A 17,381-nucleotide genomic window follows, 5' to 3' on the forward strand; every position below is an offset into this window, starting at 1 on the left:
TTTTTTTTCGTTCGTTTCTCAACAGTGGAGCAACGGTGATTTAATGAATTAACAACGGACCACCTTGTACACGTCGATACAGTCTATGAATTATGCACTGTTATCGCGTGTAAACCTGTCTGAAAAGTGAGTATAAAACGGCCAAGGACGCGCCACGAAACTGGAACGGTCTTTACCAGCAGTCCGGATTCGTTAGGGAGGTTAGACACAATTCTCTACGTTCAAGAGACCCGATTCTACGAGAAGAAAATCGCGAAAAACGTGATTCGAAAGGTAGAGAGCCCCTCAGTTGCTATCTTTGTGACAGCGTGAAACCTCTCGAATAAAAATCTAAAGTTTGATCAAAATAATTTCCATCGTACGATGTAATCCAGTTTTCTGACGATTAATTAGTCTCAGATTCGTAAGAATTGTTAATCCTGGAATTTTGAAATTAAAAGTCAGATTCTAGATTGAAGAAATAATTGTTGAGAAAAGGTACGAATAACTACGGGGCCACTTTTCTGCAAATCTTTTTTAAAGCCATCTTTTCACGACAAGCATGCTCTCGACATAAACATTGAAGAAGTTAATACTCTTGAAACGTCCGCGAAAATGTTAAAACTTCGCTTCATTCGTTTTTACTGAAAAACTTGAGACAGGATAAATAATGATGTCAATCGCATTCAAAAAGAGCGACGAGTTAGCCACGTTTCGCTGGCAACTGCATTGCGGACCATAACGAGTGACCAAACCGTGCACAATAAGTTCGTCGCTTTCTTTTCGAACTCGTCGGTATGACATCACTCGATAGAAATTATTGAAAAGCAATGAATTTATTATTTGTTTCGCCTATTTCGTTTTACTTAAATATACTTAAAACTGAGAGAATATTGCAATTTTGAGACGAAAGAGTCTCCAGCGTCATTCGAGCGCAAGAGGTTATAACTCATTCATCCCATCGCCATCGAATCGTGTGGAAAAAGTGCTGGATGACTGCTTCCGCTCGATTGACAGCGACAAATGCTCCTTAAGATCGCATAAATAATTGGCAATTTGCATGGTATGCGCTCGACGTGCACGATAAAGCGTGAAAAAATTCCAACGCCGCGAGATATCGTTACAATTTCTACATAATGGATATCCGTTGAGCCGGCAAATTCATTAACGGGGCAATATTAATTACCAACACGTCGATCATAATTACCCCGGGGGTTTTTCCATCGATTATAGCGATCCCCGCTTCGATGGACTCGTCAGCGGCCAACCTGTTTATTTCCCCGGATCGACAACCAAGTGAAAAGAAGGAGAGAATCGCACGAAACACCGACGTGGATACGAAACTTGAATCATAAACAGTTGCACTGCGGATTTTCCTGGATTTTGGCATTTTTCTGGTGAATGTATCTAACTTAAATGAAAATAAATTATCGAAATTAACTCTTTTCACTCAAACACGAAAAATGTTCTTGTTTAAATTTGTATATTTCGTGTTAAAAAAAAAAATCTGTAAAAAATCCATTTTTATATTCATTATACAATTATTATAATATTATAACATTATAATATTTCTGTACCTTGAAAAATACTATGAAAAACATAAAAGAAATAAAAGAAACCCAACTTAAAAAAATTGTAATTTAAGTAGCCATCAATGGGAAAATAAAAAGACTTTGAATTCGACTCGAAAAATTTAAAGACGAACAGTCCTACAACTGTACCTCCCATCAAAAATCTCTCGTACTCTGAAACAGCAGATTTATATTCTACGCTATAAAAAGGAGAAAAAAAAATCTGTAAAAAATCCATTTTTATATTCATTATACAATTACTGTCGTAACATTATAATATTTCTGTACTGTGGAAAACATAAAAGAAATAAAAGAAACTCAACTTGAAAAAATTGTAATTTAAGTAGCCATCAATGGGAAAATAAAAAGACTTTGAATTCGACTCGAAAAATTTAAAGACGAACAATCCTACAACTATACCTCCCATCAAAAATCTCTCGTACTCTGCAAACACTACGCTGCAAAAAAGAAGAAAAAAGAAGATAGAGAGAGAGGGAGAGAATGATGGAAAGGAATGGAATGACTAGGAAAAAGGGAGCGAGGGAAACTGAAAAGAGCGTATACACAGAGAACAAACGTTGGAATACGATTGGCTGATGGCTGGTAATCGCTTGGCCAAGAGTTTGAGTGTATATGGCACTGCAGTGGTCACATCGAACGGATTGGATTCACCGTTACGTAACCGGGCGGCTATCCGCGGGTCAACACACGCGGCCAGAGGCTTCACCGTTCGAGGAACTTAGGTTTTTCGATTAAACGACTGGTCCAGAGGGAGCTTGTGAAGGGGAGGAGAGACGCGTTATCGCGGGGGATCGTCGCGGGAGTGCGCGTACTGTTCCGCTCGGGAATTACGGCCACGGAATGGCCAGGACCGCGTAACGAACGTCAGAATGACGTGGGTGACGTTTGCCAAGGGAGATTTCTCAGGCTAACAATAAGGGGAAACGATGGTAGACAGTGGTCGAACCTATCTATTGATTTTTCTCTCTCTCTCTCTCTCTCTCTCTCTCTCTCTCTCTCTCTCTCTCTCTCTCTCTCTCTCTCTCTTTCTTTCGGGAGATGAGAGAGGTTGGATATTGTTGGGAAAGTTTCAAGATTGACTTCGAAACTCGTCAAAATTCCTTTCAGTTTAAAGATATTTTTAAGTTTGATTCTAAGATATTTCTCTCCTCTATTCGATCACTCGAGTCACGCAGCTTGCAAATGAAAGGTGCAACACTGTTAAACTCTTATCGGCAACCTCTTATCACCGTGTCCAAGATTACTATTCAGTGTCGGAATGTTAATCGACCACCAAGAAACAGAGACTTCCATTTCTTCGATATTCACCTATGTGATGATGCTATTAGCCGACCGAGTTATTGCCACAAGTGCCACATTAGTATACTATCTGTACATGCGCAATGCCAATGCTGTACCAGTAAAATCCGCTGGATAAAAAAAAAAAGACTCGGTCCCAGAATGATTGCGTTTCTACGGCCATTAGGCGTGCAATTATAACACTCTAGGTTACTCTCTAGTCGCGTTGCTCGTGCTCTCGCATTTGTAATGGCGCGTGCGTGCCGTGTATCATTACGCGTTTACGGTAAAACCCGCGGGTAGTAAAGTTCCATTAAAATTGTGAATTTGAAATAAAAGCGCCGGCCTTTGCTGCGTCCTCGGAGAGATTATGAACGTTATTACTGGATGGCGTCTGGTCGAGAACATTAATTAACCCCCTTGCGCTGGCAACTGGTTCGCGGACCATAACGAGTGACCGAACCTTCCTTTTCCTTTTCGAACTCATCGGTGTGATATCACTGGATAGAGATTATCAAGGATTAATATAATAACTTATCACTCGTTTCGCCTGGGTTACATTTAAATATACTTGAAACTGAGAAACTGTTGCAATTTGGGACATTCTCGACGTGCAGAACGATCGACAATTAAAATCCACGGAATAGGAAGAAACTAATACAACAAGAAATGCATACAGATGCGAAAAATTACGAACTTCAAAAATGGTCATTCTTACCATTTTTATAATTATACAACTGTATAAAATTTTTATAAAGCATATAATTATAATTTAGATATGCAGTTTCTTGTAGATTTGTTGGTTTTAGTAACATTATTCTTACGAAGAGTGCACGAAATGTAATTAAAATCCACGGAATGGAAATGCAACGAGACACACGAAAAATTATGAATTTTAAAATTTAATGGTCATTTTTATAATTAATTTAACCATATAGTTGAATTAATTATAAAATCATATAACTATATAAAATTTTTATGAACCATATAATTATAATTTAGATATACAAGTTTTTGTAGATTTGTTGTACTTTTAGTAGCTTTATTTTCACGAAGAAATTTCTTGCGAAGAAAATTCTGAAAAAAGTGATGGCTTCCCGTATGGACGATAGGTCCGTTTAAGTATGACACGCTTCTTACAGCGAATCTCATCGATTTCAATCTTAATGTACAAGACTCAAAACTGATCAACATTTCATCCACTTTACTACATACAACATTTTAAGAAAGTTTTAAAAGGAATGGTACTAAATAAATTAGCATAAAATAAAATAAAATTAGTATAAATTTATAAAATGAAATTGTATTTAACGAAAACGATATAAACAGATCATTAACGTCGATAAGAAAAATATTACACAATGTAAATTACGCGTTTCGAAACCTATTCTTAGTCTTTACCTCGGCGAATATAAAACTTGTTGCAGTCAGTTTCTTTATATCAGTCTCAAAGTGTGGATAATTCTAATTAAAATAGCCTCTTGATCTCATGGTAATATAACGGCAACTAACGGCAGATCCAGCCGTTAGCAAGATCATTATTCAGCAGAACGTCCAATCATTATCTGCTCTGTTTGTGCCAATCATCGTCGCGTCGAGGCGTGTCAGCCTTGTCGAAGGTATGTTGGACAGAAGGAAGGGATCGAAGCGTTTGAATCACTGTGATCGAATCGTAAGTGATACGCTTGTTTTCTACGATTGTTCAACGTTAATTGAACGTGTTTCGTTGATGATCGGTTAAAACTCGGTTTCGAATTTATGTCTATACCGAGAAGATATTTTTATCGAAAATGTGTTTTAATGTCAATGAAACAAAGAAGCAATATCAACATTGCAGTCGTGATCATTATTTTTCCATCTCTTATAAATATTTCAGAATGATTAAAATACGATGAATATCATCAACATTGAATTTCGATAGTATTATAGTGAACTAGATAGCATTATAAAAACGAAGAATATGCTTTCTCGTTGTGACATATATATAATAAATATCTTTTTATTTAAAGAAAACGCGAAATTTCATGGGGATTTTGCTTGAAAAGTGCTTGTGGATTGTTTCCTGAATTATTTCTGATTTCCGTTAGATTTCAATTGTAACATCGATCATCTTGGAATTAAATAATAATTTTCCTCTCAAAGTAACAAAAGAAAAAAAACCAGTTACATCGACCGTTCATTCAAGAAACCACAGATTTCATTTCAATTAAGGAATTCGTAGTTTCGAACACAAGGAGGAAACAAAAGTTTTGTTAAGACAAAATGTCGTACCAACACCTAAATAACTCTAATAAATCTGTAAAAAAAGAAATCCTCAAATAAAACAGAATATTTCACTTCATTTCTATCTGACAGTACAATAAATAAAATAAAATAAATTAAATTGGGATCAAAATCGAAATGATTGTGAAATCATTGACAATCAAAGATCACAAATGTTTATAAGTATAACTACAAGCCCTACCACGGAGATGAAACGATCTCGCAAGCGTATCTCCGCAGCATCCCTCGAGGATATCAGTTTATAAATTCACTCACCGTCTTCTCGACCCTCCGCGTCCTTGGCCTGGATAAGAATCGTTCTGCAGTAATTCAATTTTTCCAGTAGGTTCACCATCGTAGCCAGTCTGCTCCAGGCATCGCCAGGTGGGCTGCAACCAATACCAGAATTTCTCATTTTCTCTCGTTTTTCCTTTCGTTCAGCGAGCAAGTAAGAAATGAGCGAAATTCCCATCGTTAGAAGTGTCTGGCTTTATCGGCTGAAATCGCGTAACTAGAAACCGGAAGGATCCAACCGCGGATGATACTTCCCTATCGCGATAAATATTCCACCCAGTGATTCAATAAGCTGCCAGAACTGCGCGCCGACGAATTATGTCCGCCATTACGATCCGAAGACGAAGAAACAAACGACCATCCATAAACGGATATTATTGCGTTCCAGGTGAAATTTTCGTAAAATTTTAGCGACAGAAATAAAAAAAAAAAAAAAAGAGTAATCAAAAGAAACGAACACGATGTTTTTTTTTTGTCTTTCGACTCGTGAAATTTCGCTGATAGTATGGTATTACGATAAAACTCCATTTAGATAAGGATAATTGAGCAATAACTGCAACGAAACGACAGCGTGGGATAAAATATTTGCTTCTAAGTAATATAAATTTGAGCTATCTACAATACAGAAAAAATTAGCTTTCATTAATAATTTTTTTTTTTCTTTATTACCATAATTAGCTTCATGAAGCTAACTAGCAGATTTGATAAACTTGAGGTGGTTTGCGTGTGGTAAACGCTCCATTAATCATTAATTAGTTTAAATTGTACAATACAGAACAAATGGTTCTACGAATTTTCACCACTGAAATTATTTCACGTCTTAGACAGATAGTTCGTACAATTGGATTTCATTTCACAATAATTCACAGAAGGTTTAACCTAAGGGCAAATAAATTCTACCGCGCAAAAATTCACCGTTGCTCTGTCGCTGACTGAAATTCGATTATAACGCCCTTGCGCTGGGCAACTGAATTGCGGACCATAACGAGCGACCGAACCTTCCTTTTCCTTTTGAACTCGTCGGTGTGATATCGCTGAATAAAGATTGTCAAGGAGTAAATAAACTTATCATTCGTTTTGCCTGGGTTACATTTAAATATACGTTGCAATTAGGGAGAAAAAATTCTCGACGTGCGTGGCACGTCATTCCAGCGCAAGAGATTAAAAAAAGGAAGAAAGAACCCACGTGAACGAACAGATCCACTATAGTTTAGTAGCGCGAGAGGATTCACCGGCGAGACTTTCACAATTGCCGCGTTTGTCGAATAGCCACTATCGGTGACATCGTTGACCATATTTACGAGACGTCGGTGTTCCCCTGGCGATCTCTCACTCTCTCTCTTTCTCTCTCTCTCTCTCTCTCTCTCTCCGAGAGGAGAACGTTCGCGCGTATCCATCGGCCACTTCCGTGTTACTGTAAATCCAAAGTCGTCCGTTTAATTATTTCCACCGCGATGAATGGCAGCGCGCGGGGGATCATTTTCCAAGCTATCGATCATTCGATGCTATCATGTGTACGGGGCCTGGAGGCGGCGATAAAGAAACGGCGCAAACAGAAACACCAAGACTAAGAAGGAGGAGGAAGAAGAAGAAGATGAAGAAGAAGAAGAAGAAGAAGAAGAAGAAGAAGAAGAAGAAGAAGAGGGCGGAAAAGAAACGCACGACGCTTGGCTCTGCCAGCCGGGATTAATCGATTGCCGTCATGAAAGGTCATTCGTTAATTGCACGCGTTCTCTCTCTCTCTCTCTCTTTCTTTCTGTTTTCACGTGCTGCACACATTTTCGTTCGTCGTTCATTCGAGCTTTATTGAAAATTAACACGCCATAAAATGGCGAAAAAAAAATACGAAGAATTAAGTATTTATGTAAAGGAGTAAGCCCCTTATTTCTCGTGAATGGTCGACCAACAGAATGCCACGAATACTCTTGCGAGAGGGACCAAGATGCAGAGAAGAGATGCAACAACAGCTTCGTTTGAAAGTGCAACATTATCACGGGTCGTTTCGTACTTCACGATCGAGACAAGTTGCGGTGTGTTTAGTGTATTCACTGAAGTGCAAGCTTACGAAAGTGAGCTTTACAATTTTAGAAAGCTTTACAAATTGCAAGGTGTTCGACACGAGATTTGTCAATCTTGTAAAAAATAATTTATCGATCAATGCTGCAAATACGTGCAAATATCAAAGTTCTCGTATGAAATGAAACAATTTTAATCTCAACTTTAATTTGCAGTATGATAATTCGCTGATATTGCGAAAGCAAACTTTACAATTACAAGGTGTTTGATTATGAGATTTGTCAGCAACTTGTCAACTTTCTAAAAAATAATTTACTAGCCTCTAGAAATACATACAATATTCACATTAAACAAAATTTTAATTCGCCGAACAACAAATGAAAGTGAAATTTTTACAAATTGCAAGATATTTAATTACTCTGTGTTTGTAATGCGAGACTTGTCAGCAACTTGTTAATTTTCTAAAAAAAAAAAAAAGTAACTAATACAAACACGCATATGTACAATATACAATATATATACATCATATATACAATTCTCACATCAAACGGAATAACCAATTTTAATTCGCTGAATAACAATTTACTATGGTAATATTATGAAAGTGAGCTCCACGAGTCACTGTTCGAAGAACTATGAGAATTCTAAGATTCTTCGCTCTACTATTTGCAACTTGTCAATATTCTAAAAAAAAAGAAGTAACTAATACAAACACGCTCGGACGAAATAACCAACAACTCAACCTGCATCATTTGCTTAAAAAGTGTCGCACGCGATTGCAATCTTCTCCAATATAAAAAAAAAAAAAAAAAATCACCGAAATCTCAAACTGGGCCAATTATCCGGCACTGATTGCGAGAGGAGAGGGACAAACACCGCGAATCGAGAGGAATATGCGTGAAAAAAAGAAAAAAAAAAGAAAAAGAAAGAAAACTGAAACGTCGACAGTGATCGATCTCGCAATTACACGGTCTCGGCCACGCGCGTTCCTCCATTCTCGGCGAATGGAGGTGAAAAGAAGGAGAGAATAGAAAAAAGACGGAGAAAAAAAGGAAAAGCGGCAAAGGGATCGACGAAGTCGTGATTCGACGGCAGATTAATTGCGATCCACGTTCTATAAATAATACCGCGGAGCGAATCGTTATCTAACGAGCCAAGAGGATCGGAGAGGGACGATAACGCGAGTGAAAGACGATTCGACCGTGTCACGATCGCGCGTCCTTCGCTCGTGTAATTGTTAATCGCTAACGAGCAACAATAATTAACTTATCCAATAGGATATATATACACACGTGTGTGTATATATGTATGTATGTAACGTGGTATGGCGGAGTTAGGTGGTTGGGTTTGGTCGAGTTGGTCGAGTTGGTTTGCTCCGTTGGTTGTTGCGCAAAAGAGGCTGGCGAAGGATCGCGAGCGTTCGCGCAGTTACGGGACTAAGGGGGCCTTGAAACTCGTTTAATGGACGATAGATTGCATCAGTCGGCCAATGCACGACTGTTTTCTCTCTTTTCGACCGGCTTTCTTTTTTCTCTCGTCTCGTTAGAAAGATCCTGGCGATCGATACGTTGCCTCGGTTCACCCCGCTCCTGGATCCTGAATAAAAAAAAGCGCCTTGTCCCCGATCGCGCTCGAATCATCGACGAAAAGACGTCCCTCCTGCGCCCTCTTCTTCTCGTTGTACTCTCCAACTCGCTTTGGGATTCATAATCAGTCGTAATCGGATTTTTGCGAATTTTTTTCGAACTGAAGAAATGAAATTGTTGTTCCGTCTATCGTTGAATATTCCGCTCGTTTCTGCGTGTTTTGTATATACGTTCTCTGCGCTTTCATACTCTTTTAGTCCCCGTACAGCAGACACAGTTTTATATTCGAACGTTTAAAGCTACATACGCCGAAGACTCGATAGTACTGTTTCTTTCTTCCGCTTGTATCCAGAAACGAGTTCATATTGGATTTTCTTTTTTGTTAAATACTTGAGCTCTTTTCTTGAAAGTTATAGTGAAAGAGGAAAATTACATACAAAATAAAATATATAATAATAATAAAAATATATATAATAATAAATACAATAAAACATACGATGGGTCAAAAGTTTCTTCCCACCTATTTTTTTTCTCTTTTTAAATAAAACATCACAAAATATAAGAAAAAACTAATTTTATTAAACTTAAATTAAATTTAAATTCAAACGTGATTTTTTCATTATGTTTCATGTTTTAGAAATTAAGAAAATATATATATATAATAAAAGAAATTGCAAATTTATTTTAGTAGGAAGTGATTTTTGGCCCACTCTGTATAATAATATATATTGCAGTTGGTTCTCCTACTTATCCAGAAGCAAATTTTTACGTTCGAATATTTGAACCGTTCCAATTGAAACAGCGTCATCACATTAGGGCTAAACAACCCTCTTGATGGTTAACCCAATCTTAACCATAACGACTCGCATGTGCGTACACGTCGTTCTTGAAATCCTCTTCATTCTTTCACGACAACGCTTCGACTTCCGTGACGTCGAAACGAGTCACGTTATCGGTCGTCACGTGCACGCTCCCTCGTGTGACGAGACCCTCGTTTCTTCGTTTTCAAGCTGGACCGTGATCGCTAACGACTGGCCGATCCTCGCCGGCGATTCCGCGGCCACGGGCCTCTCTCCTTTGTCAATCATCGACGGGAGGGGGAGGAAGAAACGCAAGAAGATAATTACACGTTGAGATCGGCGTTTCCTCGAACCTGGCCGTGTTTTGCATTGCCGTCGCATCGGCTTTGCTTTTATTTCAACGAGTCACTCCCACGCTGCCCCGACGTTTCGCGAACGAAACAGGTTCGTCCCCTGTTCATCGGGGAGAGAGACTTCGAGCCAACGTTCTTGCCGTTCTACTCCCACCGTTGCGTATATTTCATTTTATTTTTCTTTCCTCCTCTTTTCGGATCCGGGCGAAGTGATTCTTCAAGTGGTCACGTCGAGCTGGAGTTGAACACTTGAATATGCCATTTCGCTGATACTTTTCATTACGAATAAGATTTCACAATATTTTTACGAACAAATGATTTTTATAAGTCAATGATAACTTGTAAAATTATTGAATTGTAAATCAGTAATGATTAATGATTATAAGTGATTTTTAATCACAAATCACGTACAATTTGCACCTTGTGTGACAAGCGTTGACAATATTTTCAATTTTCGAACCACTGGACATTCAGGTTGTTTTTTTTCTCGGGGAGGGCATTAAAAATGACAATCGATCTTTATACCTAAATAAAATTAATTTATTATTTCTCAATAATTTCCATCTATGTGATATCATGCCGACGAGTTCGAAAAGAGAGCGACGAATTATTGTGTACGGAGTGGGTCACTCGTTATGGTCCGCAAATCAGTTGCCAGCGCAAGTGGTTTACCTCTCGCGCTGGAACGACGTGTCACGCGCGTCGAGAATTTTTTTTATTCCAAAATTGCGATATTCTCTCAGTTTTAAGTATATTTAAGTAAAAACAAAATAGGCAAGACAAATAATAAATTTATTACTTGTCAATAATTTCTATCCAGTGATATCGTACCGACGAGTTGAGAAAAAAAGCGACGAATTATTGTGTACGGTTTGGGTCACTCGTTATGGTCCGCAAATCAGTTGCCAGCGCAAGTGGTTTACCTCTCGCGCTGGAACGACGTGTCACGCGCGTCGAGAATTTTTTTTATTCCAAAATTGCAATATTCTCTCAGTTTTAAGTATATTTAAGTAAAAACAAAATAGGCAAGACAAATAATAAATTTATTACTTGTCAATAATTTCTATCCAGTGATATCGTACCGACGAGTTGAGAAAAAAAGCGACGAATTATTGTGTACGGTTTGGGTCACTCGTTATGGTCCGCAAATCAGTTGCCAGCGCAAGTAGTTTACCTCTCGCGCTTGAACGACGTGCCACGCGCGTCGAGAATTTTTTATTCCAAAATTCAACAATATTCTCTCAGTTTTTTAAGCATATTTAAGTACAACCCAGGCGAGACAAATGATAAATTTCTATCCAGTGATATCGTACCGACGAGTTCGAAAAGAAAGCGACGAATTATTGTACACGGTTTGGTCCGCAGTTGCCAGCGCAAGTGGTTAAGCCACTGTTAGCCAGTGTGAAACATTTGGTGGATGTCGGATATAATCGTCGCCAGGTTAAGCCACTGTTAGCCAGTGTGAAGCATTTGGTGGATGTCGGATATAATCGTCGCCAGCCACTGTGAAAGCATTTGGTGGATGCCGGATATAACCGGCGCTAGTCGCGAAAAGTGTTAACCAGATACGTCCAACCTTCGTTCGAACGACGACCGCCTCGTCGGAAGACAATGACGAGAACGTCATTAATTACTCGAGTCATCGGCACACACCGGAAGAACAGTACTCCCGCAGACGACAATTTCCTTTTTGAACAATTAAGCGGTTTTCGCGGGGAATTTCGCGTGTTATCGTACCGCGATAAATCACGAGCACACGCCGCACGACGAACACCGTGACGTCTCTAGCATCCTGAACTTCCTCGAGCCTGAGAAATTAATGCACCGCGAAGAGAATTAATAGTCTGACATAACAGTCATAATTCAAAACACCTGAAGTGTCAACGTGAATTAATAGTCGAGCGCCTGTGAGCCACGAATATCTTTCTGTCCCTCTGTTTCGACCCGTTTGCCAGAGCGTTACGAGAGCCTCGGAGGGAGGAGATTAATCGATGTTCGACGAAAACGGCGTATAGGGACCAACGATTCGCATGGAATCGCGAGAGAACGGCTTGTTGTTTTTGTCAATTTGCCACCGGAAATATCGAAAAATTCGAAATTCTCGAGGAATTTGTACAGGAGTGAGGCTGTGTAATAAACACGTCTCTTTACTTTAGTCGCTAATTATATTTTTTGAGGATATTGAAAGTATGTATTGCAGAAAATGCGATGGACAACGCATAATCCATCTACGATGAATAAAGTATGGTATGAATAAATGTAAACTTATAAATAAAAAGAGGACCAACACTAGAAATATTTCAAGTACAATTGAAAATGTAATTTACAATATTTAAAGTATCGAGAAAATCGTTAGAAAATATTCCACTCGCGACTGATTTAAAGAAATATCAACGCAAGGAAGAAATATTCTTCACAGGTGATTATAAATTATATTATACAAAGAACGTAGAAAAATACGTACATTGTACAGTCGTAATTTTTTAATAAAAAAACTTTCGAAATTATTTGACTCATTTGTAAGGGATAATCACACAAAAGATACACAAGTGATTTCATCATTGATAGTGCGATCGAACTCATTGCACACAACTTACTAATTTTAGAAAAGCTAACAGGCAAGAATAAATAATTCGAAAGGCTTGATGTGTGCATTATTAGATTAAGAAGTTCGTAAAATAAGAGATAAATAAAACAAATAATAAATGACATTCGAAACTATTGGACAATTTGACTGACACAACACGATTGTGATATCATTGATCGCTAACACGATCATTCTCTGTAATACTTCAATCCCACTGTACTTGATCGCTCGAATTATCACTAAAATAAATAAATAAGTAAATGGAAATCTCTTGCAATGAGATAATTTGTGGTCGTGGCGTAATCTGCTGGCGAGAGTATGCATTTCACGCTTACCGACTGGACTTTCTCTTTTCTCTTCTCCTCTCCTTCTCACCTGTTCGAGAACCAAGATTCGGCAGCTCGAGATACGTACATCTGGGTTGATTCTTTCGACAAATTCTAACTGATTCTAACTGATTCTAAGCGACAGAGAAATTCGTTTCCCTTGATAAGAACTGAACGACGCTTGAACAGTGAAAACAGGGAAACGAAACACTGAAAATTTCTCATATCGCGTAACTTCAGTCGTAAACGTTGACTGCTGCGGATTTCCGAGGAATTAGATCTTTCAATCCATCGCGAAAAGCTCGGCACAACACAGTTCGTTTCAGTCGAACTGAAAGTTTCGTGATAACGAAAACAATGGAAAAGAGAATCGAAGAATTTAAAAATTGCACGACTGACGATTGTTAGAATATTGATAGGTTTAATCCTTTGCTATTGCTCGCTCGTCTAACTAAAACCTAAAATTATTAATTAAATTCTTTGGGAATTACAAATTTAATGAATGACGGAAATGATGAACGATACGTGTGATATAGTCTCCCGCTCGAAAGTTTGGAGCATGTTTCAGATTTCAAAGGGAACGATAACTTCATGGTGTCTATAACACCATAATATATATTTATATTTTATTTACATTTATTTATATAAATATATTTATATTTATACATATTTATATTATATTTATATATATTTATATAAATATATTTATATTTATACATATTTATATTATATTTATATTTATATTTATTTATTTATGCATAAGCTATATTTAAATTATTGCAATTAATTATATTTAGAATTGCAATATTTATATTTCTCAAAAAATGATTTCGCCGAGAAAGAAAGTGGTTCTTAGAAGTTATGAACCAAGTTTTCTATCTATATAAAAAAGAAAAAAAAAATGGAAAAAAGAAAAACGAGAAATTATTAAACTTACCCGACTCTATAGTCCGTGCAAGATGGTGGTGGATTCCAGACAGTACTGTGACAAAGCATCCAATCGCACCAGATCTGAAACAAAAAGATTCAACGGTAAGAGATAACCGTTTTGTGTGGAATGCTACAAACTGTTTCTATTTATAGAATATCTACGGGACATTCGACTTCATCCGAAAAGTGAATCATATGTGCCACCGATAGCATCATATCGTGAGTACTTTATCGGTAATATTAATGGTACTGCTGTGAGACGAAGGGCGAAACGGCTGTTATTGTTTCTATGTTACGATAACAATCGAAATTCTCGCCAAGGACATATACTCTTAATTGCATATACGATTTTTCGAAAGATTTCCCTCCATTAAATAACGGCTGGAAATTACTTTTTGGAAAATTCTTCTATGAATGATAGAAATATTAAAAATTAAAAAATTGAAATTTTTCTGTGAAATTATCGTACGTTTTGGAAGAAATTTTTTTTACTAAGAGAAATTACAAGTTAGAATTTTCTTCTAAACTGCAAATGGTCAATTTATCCGCTCTGTTAATTCTATACTAAATAATCAACGTTTTCTGGAAAAACATTAATAAATCAACAATTAATCTATATTATCCTAATCTAAAAAAGATTTTTTCAAAAAAAAAAAAAAGAAAGAAAGAAAAATATACCAAAAAAAAATCTGATAAATCAAAGCTCTGAAAAGACTCTGACAAATCAAAAATACCTCAATCTTAAAAAAAAAAGAAAGAAAGAAAAAACAAATACCAAAAAAGAACTCTGATAAATCAAAGCCCCGAAAATACTCTGACAAATCAAAAATACCTCAATCTTAAGAAAAACGAAAGAAAACTCTGATAAATTAGAGTTGACCAGGCCTCTAATTTATCAGGGTTTTCTTTTGGTATAGTTTTCTTTCTCTTTTGGTAAATCTCAAAGACACACTCCGCTCTCTTTCGCAAATAATGGTATCGAAACAGCCCTCAACGACTGCAGCAGGAAGGAACCAACAACGCCACGGTACCAATGGCTTGTCATACGATTGACCTTTATCGACGGAGCGTGCTGCATAGCTCACGTGCGATAGGTGCATTAATCACGAACGTCGGATCGCATAATAAGCGGAGACACGAACGAATCAGGTCCTAGAGACTGACAACGGCCACCGGCGGATCCTGCGTGGGTGCGAGCCAACCGTTCCTTCATAAATCCTCCGCCACTTAAGAGCACGCGTGCACACACACGGATTACGAACAATGACAAGAACGTCGACAAGCCACGAGCTCGACGAAAAATATTGATACACATTCGTAATCGGAAGCTCGGGGATCACGTGGCGCGTTGAAATTAAAACGATCGACATAGATCTGGTTGAAATGAAAAATTTGACATGGATTTCTTCGTTGGAATTAAAAATTTTTTGGGCATACAACTCGACAGAAGAAAGAAGATCTGAAATTTTAAAAGAAGAAACTGAAACTTGTAGAAGAAGAAAAAGAAAATAAACATTGTGCGAAACAAGCGTGTCCTATAGCTATCTGATTATCACCGTTTCTTTTAATAAAATAATTTTACAGTCTCTTCGCTTGCAGTTTCGTGTAATAAAATGTAATAAAAGCTAACAAACGAGACACGGATTTACAAGTTTTCCAAGCCTCGTTTAGCGCGATTCATGCTGCATAATACTACCAGTTTACACAATCCCCATCGGCATCGACGTTCTCGACACTCATCGTGCCGTTTATCCAGCTAAAGTGATTAATCAAAAATCAATTTACAACGTCGCTGTTGATTGACCGTTGAGTAATTGCACGTTATTTTTAGACCCTCGGTGAAACGACAATTGCGGTTGACTCAGGACGACGACTGTTCATCACTCTCGACACCGACTTTCTCGAGAGAGACGAGATTCCATCGATCCATCGATCGATGATCACACTTGCACGAAACGCGATAAAAGAAATTAAAATAATTAGTCGAACCTCGTAATATTTACACGCGAGATGATGCTCTCGTGTCAGATTGTTGCAGAAATTTTTAACGAAAAGTCTCAAGATCAGTAGCTTTCTTGAAATTATCATATTAGTCGAGTTTCGATTAAATTTGATATATTTGTATTTGATCATTGTATAAGTAATGTTATGATTATCAGAGTTATTAAAATTTTTATGAATTAGAGAAACATGCGTTAGATAATTGAAGATGAAATGGCGAATTTTTCTCTTCATTGAATATTTCGGCGATCAAACATTTTATTATTAAATATTTCAACTTTCGCAACTGGATGTTTTAACGAGCAAATGGATAAATTAAATGAATTAGATGAATTTTAGTCGGATGCAGTTAGATAAATTTTGATACACCGATTGAATTTTTCGTGATTGGACGTTTCAATGATTAATAATTGCCGATATCCTCTGATTAGACATTTTTGATAAGACAGTCTGATGATTGAATATTTTTAACGATTGTACGCTTCATGATTCTAATACTATTTTAATGTTTCGAGTTCGACGTTCGTTCGAAACGGACAAATGATTTCACGATTTTCACTTCGTATGATAAAATATAATTCGACAAAACTCTGTGTCTTTCTCTTACGATTGACATTTGCTCGTCAACAAGCATCATAAATATTATCATTATAAATATTATTTCAGCCGCTAAATTCAACAGCTGCGCAACAGATCCAATCCATCCAATAATATCTCTTCTTTTCTTTTCATTCTTGCGAAGATCGGTCACGATTATCGATTGAGATCTGCGCAATTAGAATGACGCGCGGTTTTCCCCCCTCCATCCGGCGCGGCACGCGGTGAAAGTTTTCTCGGAAAAAGAGATCTTGATAGAGGCGGCCATTAGATATGCCAGAGATAACGGAAATACCTTGATAGCTGGTAAAAGGACTTGCATGTCCTCGCTAACAACCATCCTCGGCTCCTCGCCGCTGTCCAACTGAGACTTGAGCAAGGACACGCCACGTTCTAAAATCAGATTGAACATCTGCAGGGATACGACCAGTGCCCTTTCTTGGACCTCGGACCGGTACCCTTGCTCCATTTGGGAATCTGAAACAACAGAACGAACGACAGGACCGTTAGCCGCGTGGAACAACCAAACTAATCGCTTCTAAAAGGTATCATTGCTAATGGCAATGTTTCAACTACTATCCACTTTAAGGGAAACTTTAGTTGGAGTCACGACGCTTTGTACGATCGCCGATTCGGATCTAATGGGTATTTTTGCGAGACTAGGTGCAAACTTTGCCGCTACGGCGATGGTATATTGTTGCTTGAAATTTTTCCTCAAAGTCTTTTATATATGATAGTGCGAGTTTTTTTTTTTTTTTTTTTTTTTTAGGGGGGGTCTAA

General features: G+C 37.6%; 1 protein-coding gene across 5 annotated transcripts in view; it reads right to left on the minus strand.

Moving 5' to 3' along the window:
- The window catches only part of LOC122538211 (telomerase-binding protein EST1A-like), a 161,742-nt gene that overhangs the window by 49,272 nt on the left and 95,089 nt on the right, over positions 1 to 17,381 (minus strand). For all 5 annotated transcript variants that reach the window (XR_006308806.1, XR_006308807.1, XM_043672091.1 and 2 more), the window contains 3 exons: positions 16,897 to 17,078; positions 14,011 to 14,084; positions 5,388 to 5,500 (listed from right to left, as the gene is read on the minus strand). Coding sequence is in view for 3 of the 5 variants with exons in the window: in XM_043672091.1 (XP_043528026.1) it covers positions 5,388 to 5,500; positions 14,011 to 14,084; positions 16,897 to 17,078 (369 nt within the window). In the remaining 2 variants the exon portion in view is untranslated. The remainder of the gene's footprint in view (positions 1 to 5,387; positions 5,501 to 14,010; positions 14,085 to 16,896; positions 17,079 to 17,381) is intronic.

Source organism: Frieseomelitta varia, unplaced genomic scaffold, assembly GCF_011392965.1.
Source record: "Frieseomelitta varia isolate USP_RPSP 00005682 unplaced genomic scaffold, Fvar_1.2 scaffold_976, whole genome shotgun sequence".
Lineage (NCBI taxonomy): Eukaryota > Metazoa > Arthropoda > Insecta > Hymenoptera > Apidae > Frieseomelitta > Frieseomelitta varia.